Here is a 22,025-nt window from a genome sequence, read left to right as displayed (position 1 = left end):
CACCAATGATGTTAAATAAGGACTCCAAAAAGGCAGCCTGTGCAAATCAGGTAAGTCTAACTTGGGCTGGAAAAGAAGTTCATCAGAAAAAGTAGGAGGAGGACAACACTAACCACTATGAGCGTATCTTTCAAGAACTCAGTGATCATCTACCAAAAGATAACATTATGTGCCAAAAGAAGGTTCAGAGAGGACCTTAGCACTCTCTATAACTACCTAAAGGGAGGAAGGCGAGAGGAGGTGGCTGGTCTCTTCTCCCAAATAACAAATGATAGGACAAGAGGTAACATTCTCAAGCTGCGACAGGGGAGATTTAGATTGGATGTTAGGAAAAACGTCTCCACCAAAAGGGTGCTCAGGTATTGGAACAGGCTGCCCAGGGAAGTGGTGGAGTCACCATCCCTGGAAGTGTTCAAAAACTGTGTAGATGAGGCCCTTCTATATGGTTTAGTGGTGAACTTGGCAGTCTTGGGGTAATGGCTGGACTTGATCATCTTAAAAGGTTTTTTCTAACTTAGCTGATTCTATGATTCCTAATCCCTTTTACCCAGCCTACCCTTCCTCATATCATTTTAAAATAAGAGATGCTAACCTACAGCCCTTGCCTTTCCTCTCCGTCACTGACATCAGTACATGCTACTCTAACTTTACAGCATCAGCATCAGACTTGCAGGGGTTTTACATTTGGTTTATCTTTTTTTTTCTTCCCTCCCTTAAGCCTATCTCTTGTACTTGCAAACAAATGCCGGTCATATACATTTACCAAACAGGCATAATGCTAATTGCTGCAAACACCTTGCCATTAGTTTGACCTGAGGTAGCCAAAGTATTTGGCAGTACACTGCAGCATTACCTTCTGCAGTGGCTGGAAAATACATAATACACTAGAAAAGGCTCTCAGGCATATTTAAAACCAAAACAAAACCACCAACCCTATATATCACAAGATGACATATTTTTTTGTGAATCTATTATTTCTGTAAGTTTTTAAATAAACTGTGTTTATGCAAATGGAGAAAAGATAACCTGAGACTTGCATGCTTTTGCTGGCATGAAGCCTACTATACACAGCTTTTAGTGCACTTTTGCAGTACCATTTTGCATCTGTTTGAATGTGCTGAACACCCAGTCCTGCTGTTAACCACCAAATGCACAGAAGGGTCATTTCTGCAGCGAGGAGACTTTTCTAAAGAAAAACTGTAAACAGAAACCACGTCATTCAGCAGGGTTCAAACAGATGTGAGTGACTGACTCAGGAGCAAATAGTTACATGCAGCTGTTTTGAAGTTATTGAAGTTCTACAGAAAATAGTCAGGCATTGCTATGGAGCTTTTGTATCAGCAAGACCTTGTGAATGATAGCAGCTCCTTTAAAAGACTGCATGGCTAAGCAAAGTTTACACAGCTCTCACTTTTAGTCTGGTGTGTGACTAATCGTCATTCCTTAACCTTGCTGATAATCCTATTAGCATTCATATATTTTAAATCACCCAGCAGAGCTCAGTGACAGAATTCTGAATACACATGGAAATTTTGCTCCCTTTCTGTCTTCTAGTACTATACTTCAGTACCTGGGGCAATACAATTTCTTGAAAACAAGCTAAACTATGCTGCATGAGAATAAAATACAACAGTCAGCGTCTGGTGTTACATAGCTGCCCAGTACAACTGCAACACAGGATACTCTCTCTGGCTTCATTTTTCTTCTGGCACAGTGGGAAAGTGCTCTGTGTATGTCTGTCCCACATAACCTGAAAGAGAGAAGCTAAGAATTTGTTCTTTTCAGCCTGCAATCTTTCTCAGCTTCCTGAAAAATAAATACACTTAGGTACATATGCACATATTAGTCTCTGCAGGAATCTACCTTGAAAAAACAGAACAAGACAGAACTTGACTACTTTCCCACTTCTAAGGGAGGGTGGGAGGGAGTAAATTCCCCAGAACCATGGGGTTTTGACACTTAACAAGACCAAAGACTTAGGAAGGAGAGCTGGCATCAGCAAAGTTTTCCAAAGTATAGTTCTCAAATTATATAACCCTGAACCTGCTTGTATAGCACTAATATTGTGTCACCAGTCCTCACTGCAAAGTCGAAATCCATCATGTGCAAGTGGGACCGTGCATCCTGCTTCAGCTGTGCCCTTAGAGTTCTCAGCAAAAAGGCCTCTGCAGTTATACACACGCTTGAGGCTGTGACAGCAATTTGTCACATTTTACAGTTTACAATGACCTCATTTTCTAGTGATTTGTTTTGGCATTTTCTTTGCCTTAGCACATAAGCCTTTCTGAAGCATTCTGCATCCAAACACCTTTAAAAAACATCCACAGTTAAAATTACAGGAAATACAACAGAAGACTACAGTAGTAGATTAGTAATTCAGACCAGAGAATGAATGACAGGGGCACAGAAAATGACTCTTTTCCTATCTTAAAACAAAACCACCAAGTAACAGCCAAAACTAGAATTCTTAACAGGGCTTAACCATTCTCCCCTTCCTCAGGGACGAGGTGCTAGCACATGCCGTGTTTTGGCTACCTCAGAAGTCATTCATGGGACAGAATGAGGTTGAGAATCATCACAGTCAAAGGGAATTTGACCTGTTCCCTGGCAAGAAATAATCAGCTATGCAAACAATGACAAAAGGAACAGCACTGATTGCATTTCTGAAGGTGGTCTTAAAACTGTGCCAGATGACAACAAGCTCCTGTTATAATGACACATATATAGGCAAGTCTTCCTGCAATTTTCTTGGTTGACAATTTGTCAAGGATGTATCTGGCCACTTGTTAAACATGAATGTTGTTAGATTTAAGTTTACCCTCCCTTTCCCAAGTACTGTAGAGAAATAATGTGCCTCAAAGGCCAAACTCACAGCACAGTGCTTTCTGCAGTCGTCGGATTTTGATGGCTGTACGGTAGGCAGAGAAGCGTACGTTGTTCAAGTCAGCTGAAACAGGAGAACAGAAATATGAGCAGCCCTAAAAGTAGCCTGGAGGCTTCCTTTACATGCAAATTTCACATTGTGGAAGAAATGTGATATCCCTTCTCTTCTCTGCAATGACTTAATAGAAAAAGTAAAACAAAGTGAGAAGTCGAGGCCTCAGTCCATTCCAACTTCAGCAAAAGCCTCGTGACCCTGAGAGACCAGAGCCTTCAGAGATGGGCACACCAGAAATCCTAACATTACCTTGGTGCATGTAGTACATATACAATAAAGTTTTAATACATATTAAGCAGTGTTAAGTACTTTCCAGACAAGTGCTCAAATACAGTACATTTCTCAAATATTTTACAGCTCCATCAGATAATATGTAAGAAACAGAAGGCAGCTAAGGTCAAAGTAACAGAGACAAAAAATGTTTATTTAAGTCACAATTTCTGTGCCATGCCTTTGTAAACACTGCTTTGAAAGGGACTAAGATAACCATAAGCTCTATTTTAAAAACAGATGAGTATTGTAATATTTCTCTGCACTTCACAGTATTTTACCCTTTTGTTCCTTAGAAAGGGATATTTCACAATAAATGTAGATGTTAGCAGGGCACATTGAACTAGTTGTACCATCATATGTTCTAGCTTTTCCTGAAAGCATAGATGTTCTGCTTTATTACAAAAATCAGTTCACTGCAGAAGGCAGCCTGCTTTAAACACACAGACACTCTGCATCATTGGATAATCCCTAGTGGATTTAAAGAGATAAACAAGATAACTGCATTAAACAACAGAGTCAGAGCATATTGTTCAGAATTAAAAGTACTGAAAGGCAATACACATAGCACGATCAAGGAAGGAGTTTTCATGCAAAATGTGTCTCATTGTAAGGTAGGCAATGCTCTGTAACACACAACTGGGACATGGTCAGCAATCAAAGCAGCTTCTACTCATGGAGTGAACATCACATAATGGTTTATTTTGAGAAATTCACTCACCTAAGGACTGGAAGAGATCAGTCATTTTCGGATGATCCCAACAGGTTGTCTGTGTCTCATGACTACAAAGGAATGAGGTAATCAAAATTTCAGGTAACACACATACACACTTCCAAAGAACAAAACCCCAAAGATATTCAGATTTCCTGTTTAAGTGGCAAGAAATCCCTCAGCTCTTTAATTAAAATGCATGATCCAAGTCACTTAGCTCCTTGATTTTTCAACCACAAAGTTAGACAGACAACAGCCCACCCATATTTAACAATATTTACTTTTGATTCTACGTATGACTTTATCAGTTGAACTCGGACTTTGCAGCAAAGAGGCACACTAATATGGTAAGAATGCAGAATTTCCTGGTGCTTTAGTACAATGAAAGTATTTGTAAAACCATGGTAAAAATAAAAAGCACTGAGGTTTTATTTCTTTGCATACCTGAACATATATCAGAACACATACAATGATTTTAAGCTTTACCTGTAACACATCATAGAGCCATTTATGTTGGAAAGGACCTTTAAGATTGAGTTCAATGGAAACCCTGATCACCATTCACACCCCCAGTGAATAGGTATTTTCATTTAGGGGGTGTGTTCTACACTAGTACTCACAGAATAGACAGTGAATAGGCAGCAGTACTTAACCCATTGTTTAGCAGTGCTGTTTCAATTCACCACAGTTTCAAGCATGCAGCCATAGGGGTCAAAACTTATGTCAGGTCTACTGAAATCTCCCTTTCTACAAGCCACAATTTTCTTGTATTTATCAATATTAATTGCTGAAAAGATTGCACAATCTTGCCTCACAAAGTATTTACATTTGAATTATAAAGAATTAATTAGGGAAGTTATGATAAAAAGATAATAGCATTCCCTTTAAAAATTGATAATGAAAAATATATGATGCTAGGTTAGCAAATCTAACAGTAGTAAGCAGAGAACACCATGTATTTCACCTTTGTTTCCATTTATAAATTGTTAATATGCACATATTTCCCCACCACACACACAGGTATGCAGGTTTTTCCACATATAGGTTGCAAATAATAACTTTTAATGGCACTTTGCTGTTAAATGTAGTGGACTGTATTTTCAGTTGGAATATATAAATGGCTGTACCTCAGTGAGTGCACCGTAATTTACCATCACCAATTAATTTTTTTTTAAATCGAAAACTCAGTGAAGAAAGAACCCTTTTATGCCAGGTAGTACATAAAAAAAAAAAAAAGGGCCAGAGACAGGACATGTACTACAAAGGGAAGGCAGGCTCCAAGCAAAGTGCTGAGAGCCCTTCTTTACATTACTCTTTGATATTCACTAGTGGAAAGTGTATACAACAGGTCTCTGAACAGGGGATATGATCTTCATTTTACACTCCATGCACTAGAGTGACCTTTCCAGCTTTAAGTCTGGTCTCCACAGTCAGCTTTTCCCCAACATTAGGCTTAACTCTCTGAAATGGGTCTCATTTGTATGTCTGGCACCATCACAACTTTGTGAGCTGATTTTCATGGAAGTTCATAGACAAAATATGTATTTATTTTTTAGTTTAGGTATAAATAGGTATAAACTTTTGGGTATAACCTTTTTTTAGTTTAGGTATAAATCTTTTTTTTTCCCCCTCTTTGTGATTATTCTCTAAAACAACTGAAAGTAGGGAGAAGAGAGAACACATTTTTCCTGAACTTAAAGTTTAATTTGGTTTCAGTTTGATAGTATCACATGAATTGCATTCATGTTTCAAATTCTAAATGAGGTGGCTAAGGCTCTGATATGCTGAACTCCGAAGCTAAAGCATACCAGAGTTCAGCATATCAGTATCTAAAGCAGTGTTTCTGCAGTTTCTAGAAAGACACTTTTGTAACAGCACTATGTTTATCCTTGTCCAGAAAAGTAATTTGAAAAACAAGAAGCTTGACAATTACTTTCCTGGAAGGGGCACACCAATCAATCATCATGAAGCCAATAACAAAAAAGGATGTATCTAGGTTTGGTGCCGTGCCAAGGTAAGGGCAACTGACTGTCCAGCATTCTCAAACATCTGCCATGAAAAACCTACAGTATATTAGAAAAGCCAACAAATACAGCCTCAGTAAACAGGAACAGAAAATACAATGGGTTGTACTGATCAATTTATTAAATGATCTCAAAAATAGTCCTGAAGCTGCCAAATATCTGCAACATCATGTTAAGCATGCTGCCATTATCATGGTGACAATTTGTAATTTATTTCTATTGACAAAACCCATTGCAATTGCCCACTGAAATGGATCCAATATGCAATCAGTTTAATAAAGCCTGTTTTAAGGAAATTGCTTCATCTCAACTTCCCTGACCAAAAACCCTGCACCCCCCAACAGACCCATACTCCCAAAACCCCAAACCAACCAACCAACCAACCAAAAAAAAAAAGACCAAGACCAGTGATTTTACTATGAACATCATAAGTGAAAAATATAGAATTTTCTAAGAAAAGACTGAACTAAAACACCTTCAAACTTCTATGTGAAGGTAGGTGGCAGTACTGTGACAGAAACTTTAAATATAGGTGTATGTAAAAATACATTTAACTCATTTAAATGCTGAAATATTAATGCAAACACTGCATGTGAACAATATGCAATTTAGCTGAGTCAAATCCTGTTCACTGCCTTAGAAACTATCATGTCAAAATAAGCCATGATGGTAAGGACTTTGCTGAATCACAGCCTTTATTCCTCAGTTAACTATTTTTTGACATTAAAAAATATGTTTCCATGAAGAAATCTATTTCCTACTTGTGCGGTTTTGTTAGCAGCAAATGCCTCTCTACACAAACAACAACGGAGTGATAGTAGAAGTTGATTGGAAATGATTTTTTCTTGCAATAAATTGTAAGTTTTGATAGGTACAGAAATCTTTTCTTATTAAAAAAAAAAAAGTTTAAATACCTAGATAATTTCTAGCTTTCCCCTCTCCATGCCCTCGCAGAAATATACTGACATACTCCAGTATGCGTCTGTAATCCTTAATTAGGATGTGGGCAGATTTAATTACAATTTAGATTCCAGATTCTAAGTAATTTATAAACCCATATGTAATGAATAAGAGGTGGCATTACCAATCAAACTTAATTTCCTCAAATCAGGTTTTCAAGAAACAACAATTTCATTATTGAAACTGTCTGCTTTAAGTGCCCAGTTTCAGTAGCAGCTTTATTCGAAAGACTAAAAACCAGTTCAATTGTGACCACATGCTGTGCAAAAATGATGTCATTTATATTTTGTGCATGATTAAAATGAAACAGGAAAAAGTGGAGATAGCCAAAATGTCTGTATCCTACATTATCATAATGTTTCTCCATTTAAAGTAGTAAATACATGAAGAGCTAAATTTTCTCTTTACAGAAAAAACACAAAACATGAAATTTATACCTCATAATGACCAGAAAATATTGTTATGTTTGTTTGAAAGAGAAATACATTTGTGTCAGACTGCATATAGACTAATGGGTTTTGAAAACTTGTAACTCAGTTCTTTTGCATGCCACATGAATTATGTGAGAATGGAGGCCCAATGAACATCATTCGGTGGAATTCATCCAAGGTTGTCCGTAATTACCTAGAAGTCAGTACTACCTGACAGCTGCTAAATGACTACACCTAGCAAGGAACCATCCATAACAGCTAAGCAACCCTGTATAGTGATCCAGCAGAGAAGAGGAATGGGCTCAGGGTGACTGAATCACCAGCTCAACAGCCTGTTCAAGTCAAAGGAGACAGCAACTCCATTGCTGTGGGCAATGCTACTACCACCACTGAATATATTCCATGGATAGGCTTCACTTAAGACAAAATTCACCCAAGCTAGACTACTCTGGACAGAGCTGAAGAAAAAAAAACACGTGACACAAAATTTAAAGAGAGCTGTAGAAAACTGGGGAAGAGGGGAGGAATCAGTCTCAACAGCGACATTTCCTAATGCAAAGTTTTGTTTGATAACAGTTTTGTAATATGCAGGGACTTTTATGTGGATACAAACTGATTTTCACAGGAAGAAAAAAATGGGTGCGCAGATAACCTTCCTATGCTACAAATAAAACTGTCAGAGAAAGAACTCATTTTATTAGGCAGTCCAAACAGGAGGCATGCAAGACAAAGTGCTTTCTGGTGATTTGGTTTGTAAAGCAGCTCTTTGAAATAAAATCTACCTTTCTCCGCTGTAGCTACCGTATCTTTTGTGTTAGATGCAAGACTAATGCAAGCAGGTGATGCACTGAGAAATGTGCTCAGAAACTTTACAGTACTGGGTGGTCTGTAGCAGATGAGACAGACTTGATGGAACTGGGAGAAAACTTCCTGACCGCAATCTCTCAGCTCCTTTTATGCAAGCTCATGACATAACAACTTACTCAGAAATACATGCATCACAGTAGCTACAATGGCCTGTCAGTGATTGCCTAGAGTGTAAAAGCAGACTTGGATGTGCTCATGCATCAGAGAAGCCTCTGATACTTTGCTCAGTAAACACAAATAACATCAGACCTACAAAACCAAGGAAAATGACAAAGAAGATTACACACTTTGTACGTATTTTACATGCACGTGTGAAAGATGTCATTGTTAGAGCAAAGGACCAGAAACTGATAAGTTAACAGAGTTGCTAAACCATGGTAAGCAACTAGTGCACAACCCATTCCCAGAAATGCTCCAGTCATTTCCTGAAGATTTACAAACAAAATAATTTTACCACATCATGAAAAGAACTCCAACTTGATTCCTCAGGAGGCCATAATTTTCCATAAGTCCCAGAAAGTAATTAGGTAGAATTGGATGGATTGTTTTTACCACAGAGACACAACAGGGAACTTAAGAAAATTCAGCCCTGTTATTTGCCAAGAAAGATAAGAAATCCCATTTTCTATAGAACACAACCTGTAACTCCCAGTGATAGAAAACTAAAGCTGCAGAATCTAGTGGAATAGCAGAAATCTAAATTTGGAATGATGCTAAAGACAAAAGATGACATGGTAACTGGTGAAAAAACATAAGTTTATAATTTTTAGTCATCTCACTGAACTTCAGGAAAGACTCAAAACAAGCATTTAGCCAGGAGCAGACAAATCTACTGAGTCTTCCCTCTCTGTTACAATCACTGGGGTAGTTCTGTCCCAGGTCACAGTTACACTCACACCAAGGAGCATCTTCTCTGGCAAATACTCTACTAACTTCAAGAAGAACTACCTGTAGAGTGAAATGGTATTTACCCTGAGTGAAAGTAAACACCAGTTGGGCTCATTATTCATCTTGCATGCAAATGGGACTGGATAAAAAGAACTTTTCAAAGTCCACAGGAGCCCAGGTTACATGATTTCATTCTGGCCAGTGAGTGGCACAAGGGATTTCTGCTATGCCAGAAGTGAGAAGGTCTACAGAGCAGTAACACAAGTGGTGCAAACATAACATCTTCCCTCTTGGTTCAGTCAATGGAGAATTAAAAGTGTTTCACTGACTGAGCTACAAGAGAATTCATTCAGTGTTTTTTAGTGGCTAGTATAAAAAGTTGGGAGCTATTCAGAGTGTCCCAGCTCTCTTCCGCAAAACTTACTGATGGCAGTATAAGCCACATAGCAAAATATGCATCCATGAATAGATTACAAGATGAAACTGTGTAATTTAAAGTCTAACTGCATTTGTGTACATCTCAGTAACTAAAAATACACATTATAACCATAAAATACACCAAATTTCAAAAGCTACATATTAATGAAGTGCTCTAAAGCTTAAATGACAAACATTTACCCTTGCAATCTGTTTTATCCATTATGTTTGCTGGCAGCTTTCTAATTATAATTGGCAAAGATAATCCATGTTAAAAACACTTCCCGGTTGTAAATACAGAGCTGAGAAACAGCTAGCTTGTCACTTCTGATCTCTAGAAGCAAGAGAACAGTCCGGTTGAAATGAAGTAGTGTGTCTCCTGGTGTTGGCAAGCTGCCCATGGAGTTATGGTGGGGGGGAATAAAATTCAATTCCTTCTTTTGTAGCTTTTTGTCTACATGAAAGAATACTAGAGACAGATTGGTGGGGGTTTTATCATTTCCCAGCACAGGCAAAGCCTAATGCTGTATTGATAATCACTGGCAAACACCACAAGATCAGACACTGAAGCAATACTCTGGCATCATCATGTTAAGCTGCTTTCTGTTCCTGTAATCAATTTGCACAAAATGTTACCTGAAATCAAGACCTTTACTGATCAGTAATGAATCAACAGTACTCAGAACTCTGACTTTGCTGCCCCTGCCAAATTTCAAATGGCATAACATCTTCACTTTACAAATGTGCATGGTGCTTTATCTAGATATATATTTTTTCTTTTGTTTTTAAGCCCATTAGAAAATACTGTTTAATGAAAAAGAGTTGGCATAATGCATTACAAGGCTAATCTATAGGAGAGGTTGGTGGAACAATTTATATGCAGATATTTTGAAATCTCTCCAGAGAAAATGTACTATTGCATTTCTTTAATAGGAAACAAAGACCCGCATAGGAACTAGTAATTGAAGAAACTCTCAAAACCTGAAACCTCTATCACCTTTTTCTGCAAATTATTTTTCTTTTCCTCTTCTAAGGGAAATACTGATATAGGAGGGGGATAAAATAGGAGTTTTAAGATGTCAGTGATGCCAGTCTCTGCAGAAAAGTAACCAGGGTAACTATGGAGTTTGATACTGATCAATTTGATGAAGAAATTGCTCTCCCTATATAATGCCTGCATGAGATTAAACTCACTGTGACCCTTTCTGTATTACCCTTTTGTTTCTTCTGCACAGTACAAATATGTAATAATTTATAGCACTGAAAGCTACACAGCTGAAGAACACTTAAATTACAGTTAAAAGAACAGTGAGAAATGCCAGGATAATTATATTTTCTGCACATTGTTTGCAGTTCATTGTGTTTTCCTCAAAGATGTTTAATGATCATACCTAGTGTCTCCTTTATTATTCTATTTCTCTTCAGAATATTTTTATTGAAGTGCTATGTAATATAGGCTTTATTTTTTTAATTCTGTTATAGAACCCAAGCATGACTTACTTGTGTGATTTAAATAGCTATAAATGAGCAGCAGACAACTCTTATTAAATCTCAAACCTTTGCAAGCCAACCTATGAAATGTGTATTCAAAGGCAAGTTTGCCAAACCTTGTACCCAAACTTCACACTTTTGTTAATAAAAGTGCATTACCAAATACTGCACCTGCTGTGCTGTATTCCCCTCCATACTACTCAGCAGTCCCATCCTCTTTTATAAAATATGGAAGAATAAGCTTTTTTTTTGCTTTTTAACAACATTGAGATCTTAGAGATTCAGGTAGCCATTGAGTGAATTGTACTGTGAGAGAGAAGACTGAGACTACAGAAATACAAAAACTCCTATCAATTGTCATAAGAAAAAAAAAACAAACAAAAACCAAACAGGAAGCAAAAACGGCTCAATAAAATCACATCAAGGGAGGCAAAGCCGTTTGGAAAATCTGGTTTATGCAGTAAGACAATTCAAGAAGTGAAAAGAGACAGGTTAAATCATGCGTGTAGGTTCAGTTCAACCAAGGATCTGCCATAGCCCAGGCACACACACCTTGACAAACCTGGTCTCAATGAGCTATAAATCCTTCTTCCAGCCAAGCAGAATAGCAACTCTTTCCAAAATATCCCAAACCCAGACTGCCTCTGTCTGAACTTCCAGGGCAGAGCAGTTTGTACACTGGCTTGTTAATCTTTCGCATACTTCTGTTACCTGATTAAATACAACCCCAGAAAGGGCAGACATGCCAACCACTACTAAACGGGGGGGGGAGAACAAACTGACTACAAAGCCACCATGTTGTTCTGGCATGCCAAAGACCTCTTTCTCTGAGACACTCCTCTCTAGGCGTGTCACTGCAAGTTACCTCTGGCATCAGGAAACAAACAGGACAAATGTTGCTCATCTGAAAATGCAGCCATCTTGCATCTTTTTGACATTCTCCTTACAGATTCATTGCTTCCTAAAGTAATCCCTCCTGCTTTCTAGTTGCAGTTCCCTAATTTTTTTTTTTAAACTCCATTTTATGTGTGCAATAAAACTGTAAAGACTGCAGTATTTTATTTATTGTTTTAAATACTCAGCAGAGGTAGAACTACATCATCATCTGCAGCTATGTAACTTTCTGAATATTTTACATTTCTTCTTCAAGGACACTCACAAAAAGCAATCAGAATGAAGTAAGGGTAGGAATTTATAGTTGTCTAAGAATAGTGTATGCTCTCATTCAGAATTAAAGTAGCCTGATTCAATAAGCATTTATTTCCTTCTCAAAATTAATTTTAAAAAACTCTCATTTTTCAGCCGCCAATCACTGAATGATACTTTTACTCTCCTTGTTCTGCCTTTTTTTCTCTCCTTTCCCATAAAATGAACAACTGGTACCTTCAAACTTCTCCCTGCACATACAAGTCTTGCTGTAAAGACAGTAAACATAATTACTCTTGAATTACAGTTACTGAGACTCATCATAACTTTCACTCGTTTTATAAAGGCATCTCATTCAAAGATGTTAGTAAAATTAAACAAAAAAGAAAATTATTTTTTCCTCTATCCCAGAATTTACTTCTATATTAAGAAATCAATAAACCATTAAATCCTGATGACTGTTCTCTTGAATTGCATTACAAAAGCTCATGTAATCACTACACTCAATTAAGTTTTTTGTGTTGCACTGTTATTCTCTTTTCTTTAAACTATATCTGAAATTTGGGAATGGAATAAAAGAATATTTAAAGCTAAGAGTACTCTCCAGCCTGATCATACCAAAGCAAATGAAGTTCAGAATCAGTTCTTTTCCATTTTATTTTTCACAGCTCTGTGTTTTATTTAGCTGCTGCTGCCAACATCGAAGTTAGATCAGTAAGCAATGAGAATAAAACTGCCAAGGTCATCCTGCTTGTCAGACTGTGAAGTTACTGAAATTCAGTATTCCTCCTCACGCTTCTTAAAATTAATAAATCCTACTGGCTACATGTAACATCATTCTTCTCTTTCAAGACACAAGAATCAACACATTGCATCAGCACCATGTATCATGTTGAAAATAGGGAAAGATTACTGGAAAAGTCTGCTTTGAGATGCAGTAGTTAATTCTTTTCACTTCCTCAAAATAAACCAGTGGTTTCTGTTTTTATAAGGACCTCAACTCTCACAGGACTTGTGCTGCTCTTGTGTCCCTTTATCAAACTTCCTGTGCAAGACCATTCTAACAATTTCTGAGAGATGTTAGGGTTTGTTTCTCAGCCCTGACTGGCTTCATTCCCCAATCTAGCTCCAGGATAGCCAACACATTACTATCAGAGCAAGTCCACTGTATTAGCGGATACTTTGACATCAAGTTGTGTGCATGCAGGATTGCACCTACCACACACTCAGGAAAGACCTACTTTCTTCTGAACTAATCATAATAAAAAAAAGATTTCTCAAAAAACTGAAATCTGGCTGAGTTGGAGTAAGGAATACATGAAATATGGTAGTTAAAAATCTTTGCTCAGCACAGGTCAGAGGCCTTAACCTTAGCTTGTTTCATCTGTTGTGGTGGCAGGACTATCCACCCTATCTCTATCCTCTAACTATGAATGTGACACGGAGCTCCAAAGATCCCCCCACAGTCCAAGTCACACCTGATGAACACCCCCAAATTCAGCTACCGGCTCTGATGAAATAAAGCAGGAACATGAGTTGCCACCCTTCAAAACACACTAAGCACATACCCACAAAAAAATACCCTGAAACAGCCCCCCCCAAACACCCCCCCCCCCAAAAAAAAACCACAAAACCAACCAACCAAACAAAAATCTAGCAAAAAAACAACAAAACAAACAAAACAACCCAAACTTTTTCAGGATAGTTTTCCTCTTGCTCTCTGTAGTTTTGAAACTTCAGTGCTTGCTTTGAATTACTGCTGTGATCATTTTTATTGATCACAGGGGTGATCATTTTCACTGCGCTGCTGCCTGAGTCTGGGCAGTCAGCATGCCTCCACATCCAATCTCTGCCCTCTCCTCTGCCATGTGGGACTAAGGGAGGAATCTCTCCTCCTGGGTGTCACAGCTGTCTGTTGCTTCTTGCAAAACTTCTCAGCAAAGGCACAAATCCCTTTATACAGAATCCAAGGATATTCACAGTAGGTTTTTCTTTTTTTCTAGTTACTACTCAGACCCTTTAAAAAAAAATAATCTCCATATCACAGTTTAAAATCAACCACCACACCTCAGGAATGATAACAACAGATTTGACCAACATAGATTTGCTGTTACCTGCTCTTCAAAAATCACAAGCACTCATAAATTGTTTGAAGCACAAAATGTGGCACTTGGATTTATGACGGAGCAATATGCAGTAGCAAAAAGCCCTCAGTAATGTTCTTTAAGAATGAAATAGCTGCAGGTCCAACTCATAATCATCCTATTGACTTAAAAACCCTACTTTTTTTACAAATTCAAACCAAAAATATTTTAACACAGATTTTCTTCAGCCTAAAATAAACTACTCTGGGTCTGGCTTACTATACACTGTACCTTCTTGAAATTTCATTTACCTCTCCGGCAAAAAGCTATCCTTCTCTCAAAGCTGCAATCTTTGACCTTTGAAGTAGCGGCAAACAGTATATGAATAAATATTGAAGGAATCAGAATACCCAAGTCAAGGACTGCTCAGAGTAGAACACATCAAAATCTCCGCTCTTCCACAACTAAGCATTCCCTATCATTTTCAAAATGAATATCTCAACCATTGTGCATTATAACCTAGGTATTCGTACAATTTTTGTCCATATTTACATTAATGTTAAATTTATCTTAATATTAAGCATTATAAAAACTTCCCTAAGGTAAGTAAAATAACAGGACAATCAATGCATCTTATTTCTGAAGGAATTTTGTACAGAATGATGAATGGCCTCTACAGATATTAGTCACCACTGTTCTGCTATAGGTTATAAATGTTGCATTTTTAAATACATTATGTATTCAGCTTTTTTGCCTTTACTCTACAGTTTATTATACTCTGGATGAGCCACACACATAAGCACAAGCCTAGCTTGAATACCAATACCGTATAACACTGTAGCATCTCTGCTGTTTCCTACCCTAGTGGGCTTTTATGTTAAGGTTTATCATTGATTTCTACTTACATATTTCTAACTTACACAATTTGCAAAGCAATAAACACAACAAATGTATGTTATATGCAGCATAATATTATGTAGAGAAACTCTTGATAACATTTGTAGCTATTACTCAGTACCGATGTTTTTCTGCCAGGATGTGGTAATAAGACCCTCTGTTATGCTTAAGGAAAAAAGAATCAAGGCAAACTTACTTGATATAATAGGGCACTTTGTTATGTGAAACAGATCTCTGCCATGGAAACTGTACTGAGGCTGAAGAAACAAAGAGAAGGTGATTATTAGAAGGCACCTTTTAAAAAAAAAAAGATAAAAAAAACTTATCTTTATGTTTTTATTTTACAACTAAAACACTTAAATGGGAATAACTAAAATTTCCCAGACAACTTTCAGTAATTAGAAAATCAGCTGGAGAAAACAATGTCAATCTGTCAAGATTATTCTAGACGCCTATTTGAGGCCAAGCTGGAAAACCAATGTGGTGATTCTACTTCAAAGAAGGATAATATATTCTGAGCAAGCAAGCTATACATCTGATGAAAATGGAGACACTGGTTTTCCTACCACAATACAGTTATTATCAGTTTAAAGTTTGAAAAGAAATGCTTCCACTACTATAATTAATGCTCTGCAACAGAACAAGAAGGAGAAATATCAACCTTATTTTCATTAGTTACCAACCTTAGCTCCTATTTGCAACTCAAATTAATATTAACACTGTATCACCAAAAAAAAAGGCATTAAAATCCATCCTTGGACTCCTTGCTGAACAGTAGTAATCTGCAGAATTTATGCTAGTCTGATACACAAATACCATCCATAACATTAAGAAGCCTTCTGCACACTGAGTTGCAAAAGGCATGAAGTCATACATGACACTATGACTCTGCTTATTTAAAGATCCCAGGAGAGAAGAAGGGAAAAGTGTTCAGGCTGACAGGACCGCTGGTGCATAACTTAAAAGTAGCTATTTACTGAAGAACCAAAGGCACATATGTGTCCTACCAGAAATTATCAGATTACTGCCTGGTAAATTAAGGTTTTATTAAAAAGAAACTCACTTCACTAGGTTCAGTGGAGAAGCAGAGATTGAAAGAATGGATAGGAATAACTGATCATCACAATGAGATGAATTTAAAGCATACACACATGCCAACACTTCCAAGACAAAAAGCCTACTCCTTAAACACTGCTTCTTAAAGAGCTGATAAAGTGAGACACAGCTTTGCCCTACACTGGATCTCAAGTAATTAAACTCTCAATTAATGTAATTTTCTGCAAGCATGGCTCAATTTAGAGTTCATCCCTCTTTAGGAAAAATAAAAAAAAAAAATATCCATTTGAAAATAACTCTCTCCTCTTCCCTAAGACCTCTCTCAAGGCTTCAGTGAAGGTTTCTAAGCTCTGTATGCCCCATAGGCTGGTACTGCTGCAGAGAGGCAGGTCTCACCCTGCTCCCGGCTGGCTGTCCCTTTAGGGGTTTAATGGCTGTCACCTCTTCCTTGGCCACACAAAATTTCATGGCTTATAATTTAAGAAACATTCATGTGCTGAAATACAGATTAACTGGGAAGAATAACTGGGAAACTACAGGAACCAATCAAGCTACATTATTTACAAGGAAAAACAGAGAAAATTCCATATTGCTACTTAAAGAAGAAAAAACTATTTGCAATAAAGAGGTAGATAGTTACCTGGTAAAGTTTCTTCAGTGTTGCAATTTGGCAGCTATGGTGGCACTGGTACTACTATACTAATAAGTCGGCTAACTAAGAAGAAAAATTTGGCCATAATTTGCTTACATACAATTTACATGCTACAACAAACTATAAGTATTTTACACTGACACAGATATGGGCGAAACAACATAATAAATTAAACTGTTAGTTATTACAGGCCAAGTCATACCCTGCCTATTTGGGAATAACCTTTCTAAAAACATTGCAAGTTCTCTGATGCATGAAGCTCTACAAAATGATATTCCCGTTCTTATTTAAAATTAGTTTCTTGATGAAAACTGAACAGAGTAGTTACTGATTCTGGCATTCACTAGCAGGCCTGCAGATATTAGTAAGGCTGAACACCACTCAGATGCTTTGAGCAGGCCCCTTGAAGACCTGGCCTATTTATTAGAGAACATGTGGAGTTAGCATACCATGGATCTTTTAAAAATACATAAAACACCACAGAGATGAGTGGATCATGGGTTTTAGAAAAAACACAATGAATTACAAAAAAAAAACCCCACCAACAAACAAACAAAACCCAAGCTATTGTGTCTAAAAGCAAGAGACAGCAAAACAACCTCTTTGCAAAGAGTCACGGATAATAAGGATTCTTCATCTTTACCTGTATTAGGGATACATAAAATTTACTGATCACTAACTTACTTGCAAGGAACTCACTTTTCATTTCAAAAGCACTGAAAAAAAGAGCAATTGCATTTTGCCTACAACTGATGGAAGGGAAAAAATAGCTTAGATAAGAAAGGGATCACAGACTGTAGTGGCCTACTATTTTACCTCAGCATCCTACCGCAGGGCACTTTAGGAAAAGCCAGTATCATATTGTTTGCTAATCTTAAAAAATATTCTGAAGCTTAGCAATGGTCTGGATGAATCCACGTAATTGGTGTTCAAAAAACTCCAAAAGCAGTAATAAACCAGTTATTAGTCACTGCTCAGATAAATGGGATTGGAATCAGGGTGCTAGATGATCTCATTTAGATTGCCTTTCCCATGAAAGGCTGAACCTGGAGAAATTATAAGGTCCTTTATAATGAATCTGATAAACAGGTAGAAAAAGTTCACAGATTAAATGACAACTAGCGCCTATTCATCTGAAAACGGAATGATGGCAAGCTACAGTCTCTTGTTAGGATTTAGAGCAAGAGTAACAGGTAGGTGAGGTAAATTTAAAATAGCTGCTGTCAGTGCAGCTTTGGTGATACAGATTTGTACAAAACATACATATCATAATCACAGGTTTACGAGTTTGAGATTATTTTACTCAGAATACTGCTTTACTTGTTCCTCACAGAAGTCATTTATGGCTGCTAAAAAGGTTTGAAAAATTTCATTTAGAACACACACTATTTCAACCTGTCAGGATAAAACCTTCATTTTTACAGATTTAATGATTTTTTTATTACTTTCCTTTGAAGCTACTGTGCCTGACTTTCACTTAACAGACTTTCCATAAAGTTGTAGGTATTAAGTTCTGTAACTCTGTATAGTTCAAGCTCTTAAAACACGTTTGGTTTTTTGAAGAAGTTTTTGCTGTAGGTTGTGTGGGGGAAAAGGTCATTTGTTTTTAGCAAAAAATTTAAATGGGTAACTGCATATTATTTGGGTTTTGAGCAGTGTAGTACTTACTTGGCTATAGCTCTTTGCGGTACCTACCAACAAGCATCCTGTTCTGTTCAACTTTCCATTCTTGACTTTTGTATGTAACATAAACCAAATGTCCCCTTAAGCCTGGAAAAGATGCCCTAAGCAAGGCTGAGGCATGCTGATAAGCCCCTGTATAGTCTCTTTGGAAGCAATTCTATGAATGTCTTATCAAACAACAAAGCCAGTTCACTACTCAGTCTTTTGAATACAATTATTTGTTGTGGCATGCTGTAAGCTAAATCAAGGAAATGATCCAGGTCAAGGCAAATAGTACCAGCCAACCTTGCCTGGAAATCGTCCTTGTTTTTCATGTAGACTCTTTCGTTGCCTTTCCCCGAGGCCAGTCACCTGAATATTTGCATTGGTTCAGGTGAAGTGAACAGACAGTGACACAGGAGTGAAGTCAAGAATTTCTCAAACCACCTAGAATACGGGAAACTGTGTTTTCCCTATGTTACTTCCTAGTCTGTTTTAATACACAGACTAGACTGACTACTCTCCTAAACAATTAATTTGGCATTTTCCAAGAGTGCCAAAGGTACCACTCTATCTATATCCTTTTTACAAATTATTATGTAGGTGTACTGTTGAGGGTACAAGCTCAAGACTGGACGGGCTACAAAACCATGGTGGCAACACTATGCAATACTTCTAATGAAATTAAAAAAAAAAAACAAAACCAAAAATACCACACACTTTTAAAGTTGTTTGGCCTATCAATTAAAAAAAAGAAGACAAAGTGGCTCCGAGAATCATTATTTAGCGTTAAGAGCTCTAATAGTTTAAATACACTGCATGTTGTTTACTGTTTACCATCTCGTTTACTGAAAATCTAGTCAATTCAAGAAGACAACATGGTTATCATGCAATTCCAGAATAAATTGAGATTTATTTATTTTTTTAAATTACATTAGCTGTTTAGCTATACAGTGACATACAGCACTTGAGATTCTCTGGGACAGATCTGCTCACTTTTATGCTCACTTCCCAATTCCTGCAATAAATTTATCTTTATTATTGAAGCCCCCAGTTAAAACCAGAGGCATCACTGGGCAAATTTTTTGTACCATGAGCTCTGAAGCTGGCAGGTAGGCTAGAACATCAGAAAGCCAACACAGATCTTGATATCACAACCTATCTTATCTATAACAAATCAAATGAGAATGAGGGAGCAAAAGCATCTGGTTTTGCCTTCTTAGTATATGGAAGATTGCAGGCTTACAATTTTCACTAAAAAATGATGAAAGGACAGGGCTTGAGGAATTGATGCAGGCATGCTTTCTGAACTGCTTTATTTGAGGTTCCAGGAATGTATGTCATGAAGCCTCTAATTCCATGAAGTAAAAGCAAACTGAAGAAAAGAGGTTGCAGGGGCTGACAAGATGTGGTTATGAACACATAAAGATTCTGGAACAGCTAAATGTCAGACCTTGCAGCAAACAGAAGACAAAGAACAAAGTAACCACAGGTGCAACAATAACTCAGCAAGATATTACAATGAGAAGCACACCAGTGAGAATGTCAGAGGGGTTATGAAGATGAACTCCCCTAGAAAAACAGGGAAGTAAACGATAACATGGTAGAGGAACTTCCTGTTTCTCAAGCCATAGGGAAATCTGGAGTAAAGAGCAGTTGGTGTCTGAGAAAGCCATCCTATCTCACATGCATCTCTTAAGTCAAAGAACTTACTGGAAAGAAAGTGCTGTGATGCAGGCCCAAAATCTCGGTGTGCCTCCTGTAACTGTTTAAGGCGATCCTCTACAGACACCTACACATAAACACAAACACACACTGCATTTACTTTGCAACACTAGAACCATGATAATAAAAACACTTATTTACATTAATTTTTACTTATATAAATTTAGGTAGTCTGTGCATCATAGCACTTATTTGACATCCATCTATTCAAGGCTACTTTTTTTCTTTCATTGGCTTGATGACTGTCATGTTCATATTTGTGCAGTGTTCTGTGAGAGTACTGCAGATCAATAATGAATAATAGTAAGTTCACGATGACTATAGCTGACTGCTGAAGTTTCTGACCTCCTCCCAAGCCTTCTGTTTTCCAAATTTCCATAGTCAGCAGGTCTTACTTTGATTGTACTGATCTCACAGCTGCCTTTCCAGCATGAAACCATTTTGAAAGATACTGCTTCACTGGCTGACATGGTTCCCCCCTGGTTTATTAATTGAAACTGCACTAGCAAACCCAGCAGCAGTTAGGCTGCTTCGTTAACTCAGTTTGAGAGGACACACACACACACAAAAAAAAAAAAGTAAAAAAAAACGGAAGAAAAAGAAAGCCATTACCATATTAGGGAAGGGAAGGTCTGATCTGACACAACAATTTTGCCCCTCAGGAGCAACTCATTCAGCTCAGAAACTGATGCCCAGGTTTTGAAATTTCTGTCCCACTTCCCTCAGCTAGAGAGGTGACAGATCCTCCATCCTTACCCTAATTCTTTCAGACACTTAATATCACTTAGAAGCCAGGTAAAGAAATAAATAGCAACTGACTCACTGTAAGTATTTCCTACCAAAAAGAGAGTAACAAAGTGCAAAAATTGATAAATGAATTTTTAAGTGATGCAAGAAACTCCATTAAATCATTCACTGAAACTGTGCATGAGATTGAACTGTAATCAGGCATACTGATTTACCTTTCTCAAACCATTTAAGCACAACAATCATAACTAAGCAATATGAATCTTTCATACAGCATATCCTCTTCTGTTTTATAATGCTAAATGTACTATTGTTTACATCCTGTTACAGCTTTACCAATACTTAAGTCACTTTAAGTGACATTCCCTGCTGAAACTTAAAACCAAAATAAAACAGCTTTCACGCACACTGGAAACACAACATCCTGGAGAAGAGAAGGCTGCGTGGAGACCTCATAGAAGCCTTCCAGTATCTGAAGGGGGCCTATAGCGATGCTGGGGAGGGACTCTTCATTAGGGACTGCAGTGATAGGACAAGGGGTAATGGGTTAAAACTTAAACAGGGGAAGTTTAGATTGGATGTGAGGAGGAAATTCTTTCCTGTGAGGGTGGTGAGGCACTGGAATGGGTTGCCCAGGGAGGTTGTGAATGCTCCATCCCTGGCAGTGTTCAAGACCAGGCTGGATGAGGCCTTGGGTGATATGGTTTAGTGTGACGTGTCCCTGCCCATGGCAGGGGGGTTGGAACTTGATGATCTTAAGGTCCTTTCCAACCCTAACTATTCTATGATTCTATGATTTCTCAGTGACAATGATTTATGCAGTAAAAATACTGCTATAAGATATACAAAATACCATGCAGCAATAGTTCCCCCTAGTCTCCAGAGATTAATGTGGTCTCCTGAGTAAACTAGTGGGACAGTGAGTAAACTGCTGAGAAAGGAAAAGTTTTTTTCAAGCTACAGAACGAAAGACAGCTCCCTGTGTTGCTTTGGTACTACTAGAATAACACCTTAAAGATAGAAATAAAGGACAAATGGTAATAATGCATCTTTTTTAA

The 22,025-nt window shown here is 37.5% G+C and overlaps 1 protein-coding gene across 6 annotated transcripts in view; it reads right to left on the bottom strand.

Moving 5' to 3' along the window:
• The window catches only part of UTRN (utrophin), a 368,969-nt gene that overhangs the window by 51,823 nt on the left and 295,121 nt on the right, over positions 1-22,025 (bottom strand). For all 6 annotated transcript variants that reach the window (XM_062641830.1, XM_062641829.1, XM_062641831.1 and 3 more), the window contains 4 exons: positions 20,209-20,287; positions 15,322-15,382; positions 3,930-3,991; positions 2,873-2,947 (listed from right to left, as the gene is read on the bottom strand). In XM_062641830.1, the coding sequence (XP_062497814.1) occupies positions 2,873-2,947; positions 3,930-3,991; positions 15,322-15,382; positions 20,209-20,287 (277 nt within the window). The remainder of the gene's footprint in view (positions 1-2,872; positions 2,948-3,929; positions 3,992-15,321; positions 15,383-20,208; positions 20,288-22,025) is intronic.

Source organism: Pezoporus occidentalis, unplaced genomic scaffold (genome assembly GCF_034315485.1).
Source record: "Pezoporus occidentalis ecotype Australia unplaced genomic scaffold, CSIRO_AGI_Poc_V1 ctg7, whole genome shotgun sequence".
Taxonomy (NCBI): Eukaryota; Metazoa; Chordata; class Aves; order Psittaciformes; family Psittacidae; genus Pezoporus; species Pezoporus occidentalis.
The sequence above is the reverse complement of the archived record's forward strand: the minus strand, read 5'-3'. Positions and strand labels throughout refer to the sequence as shown.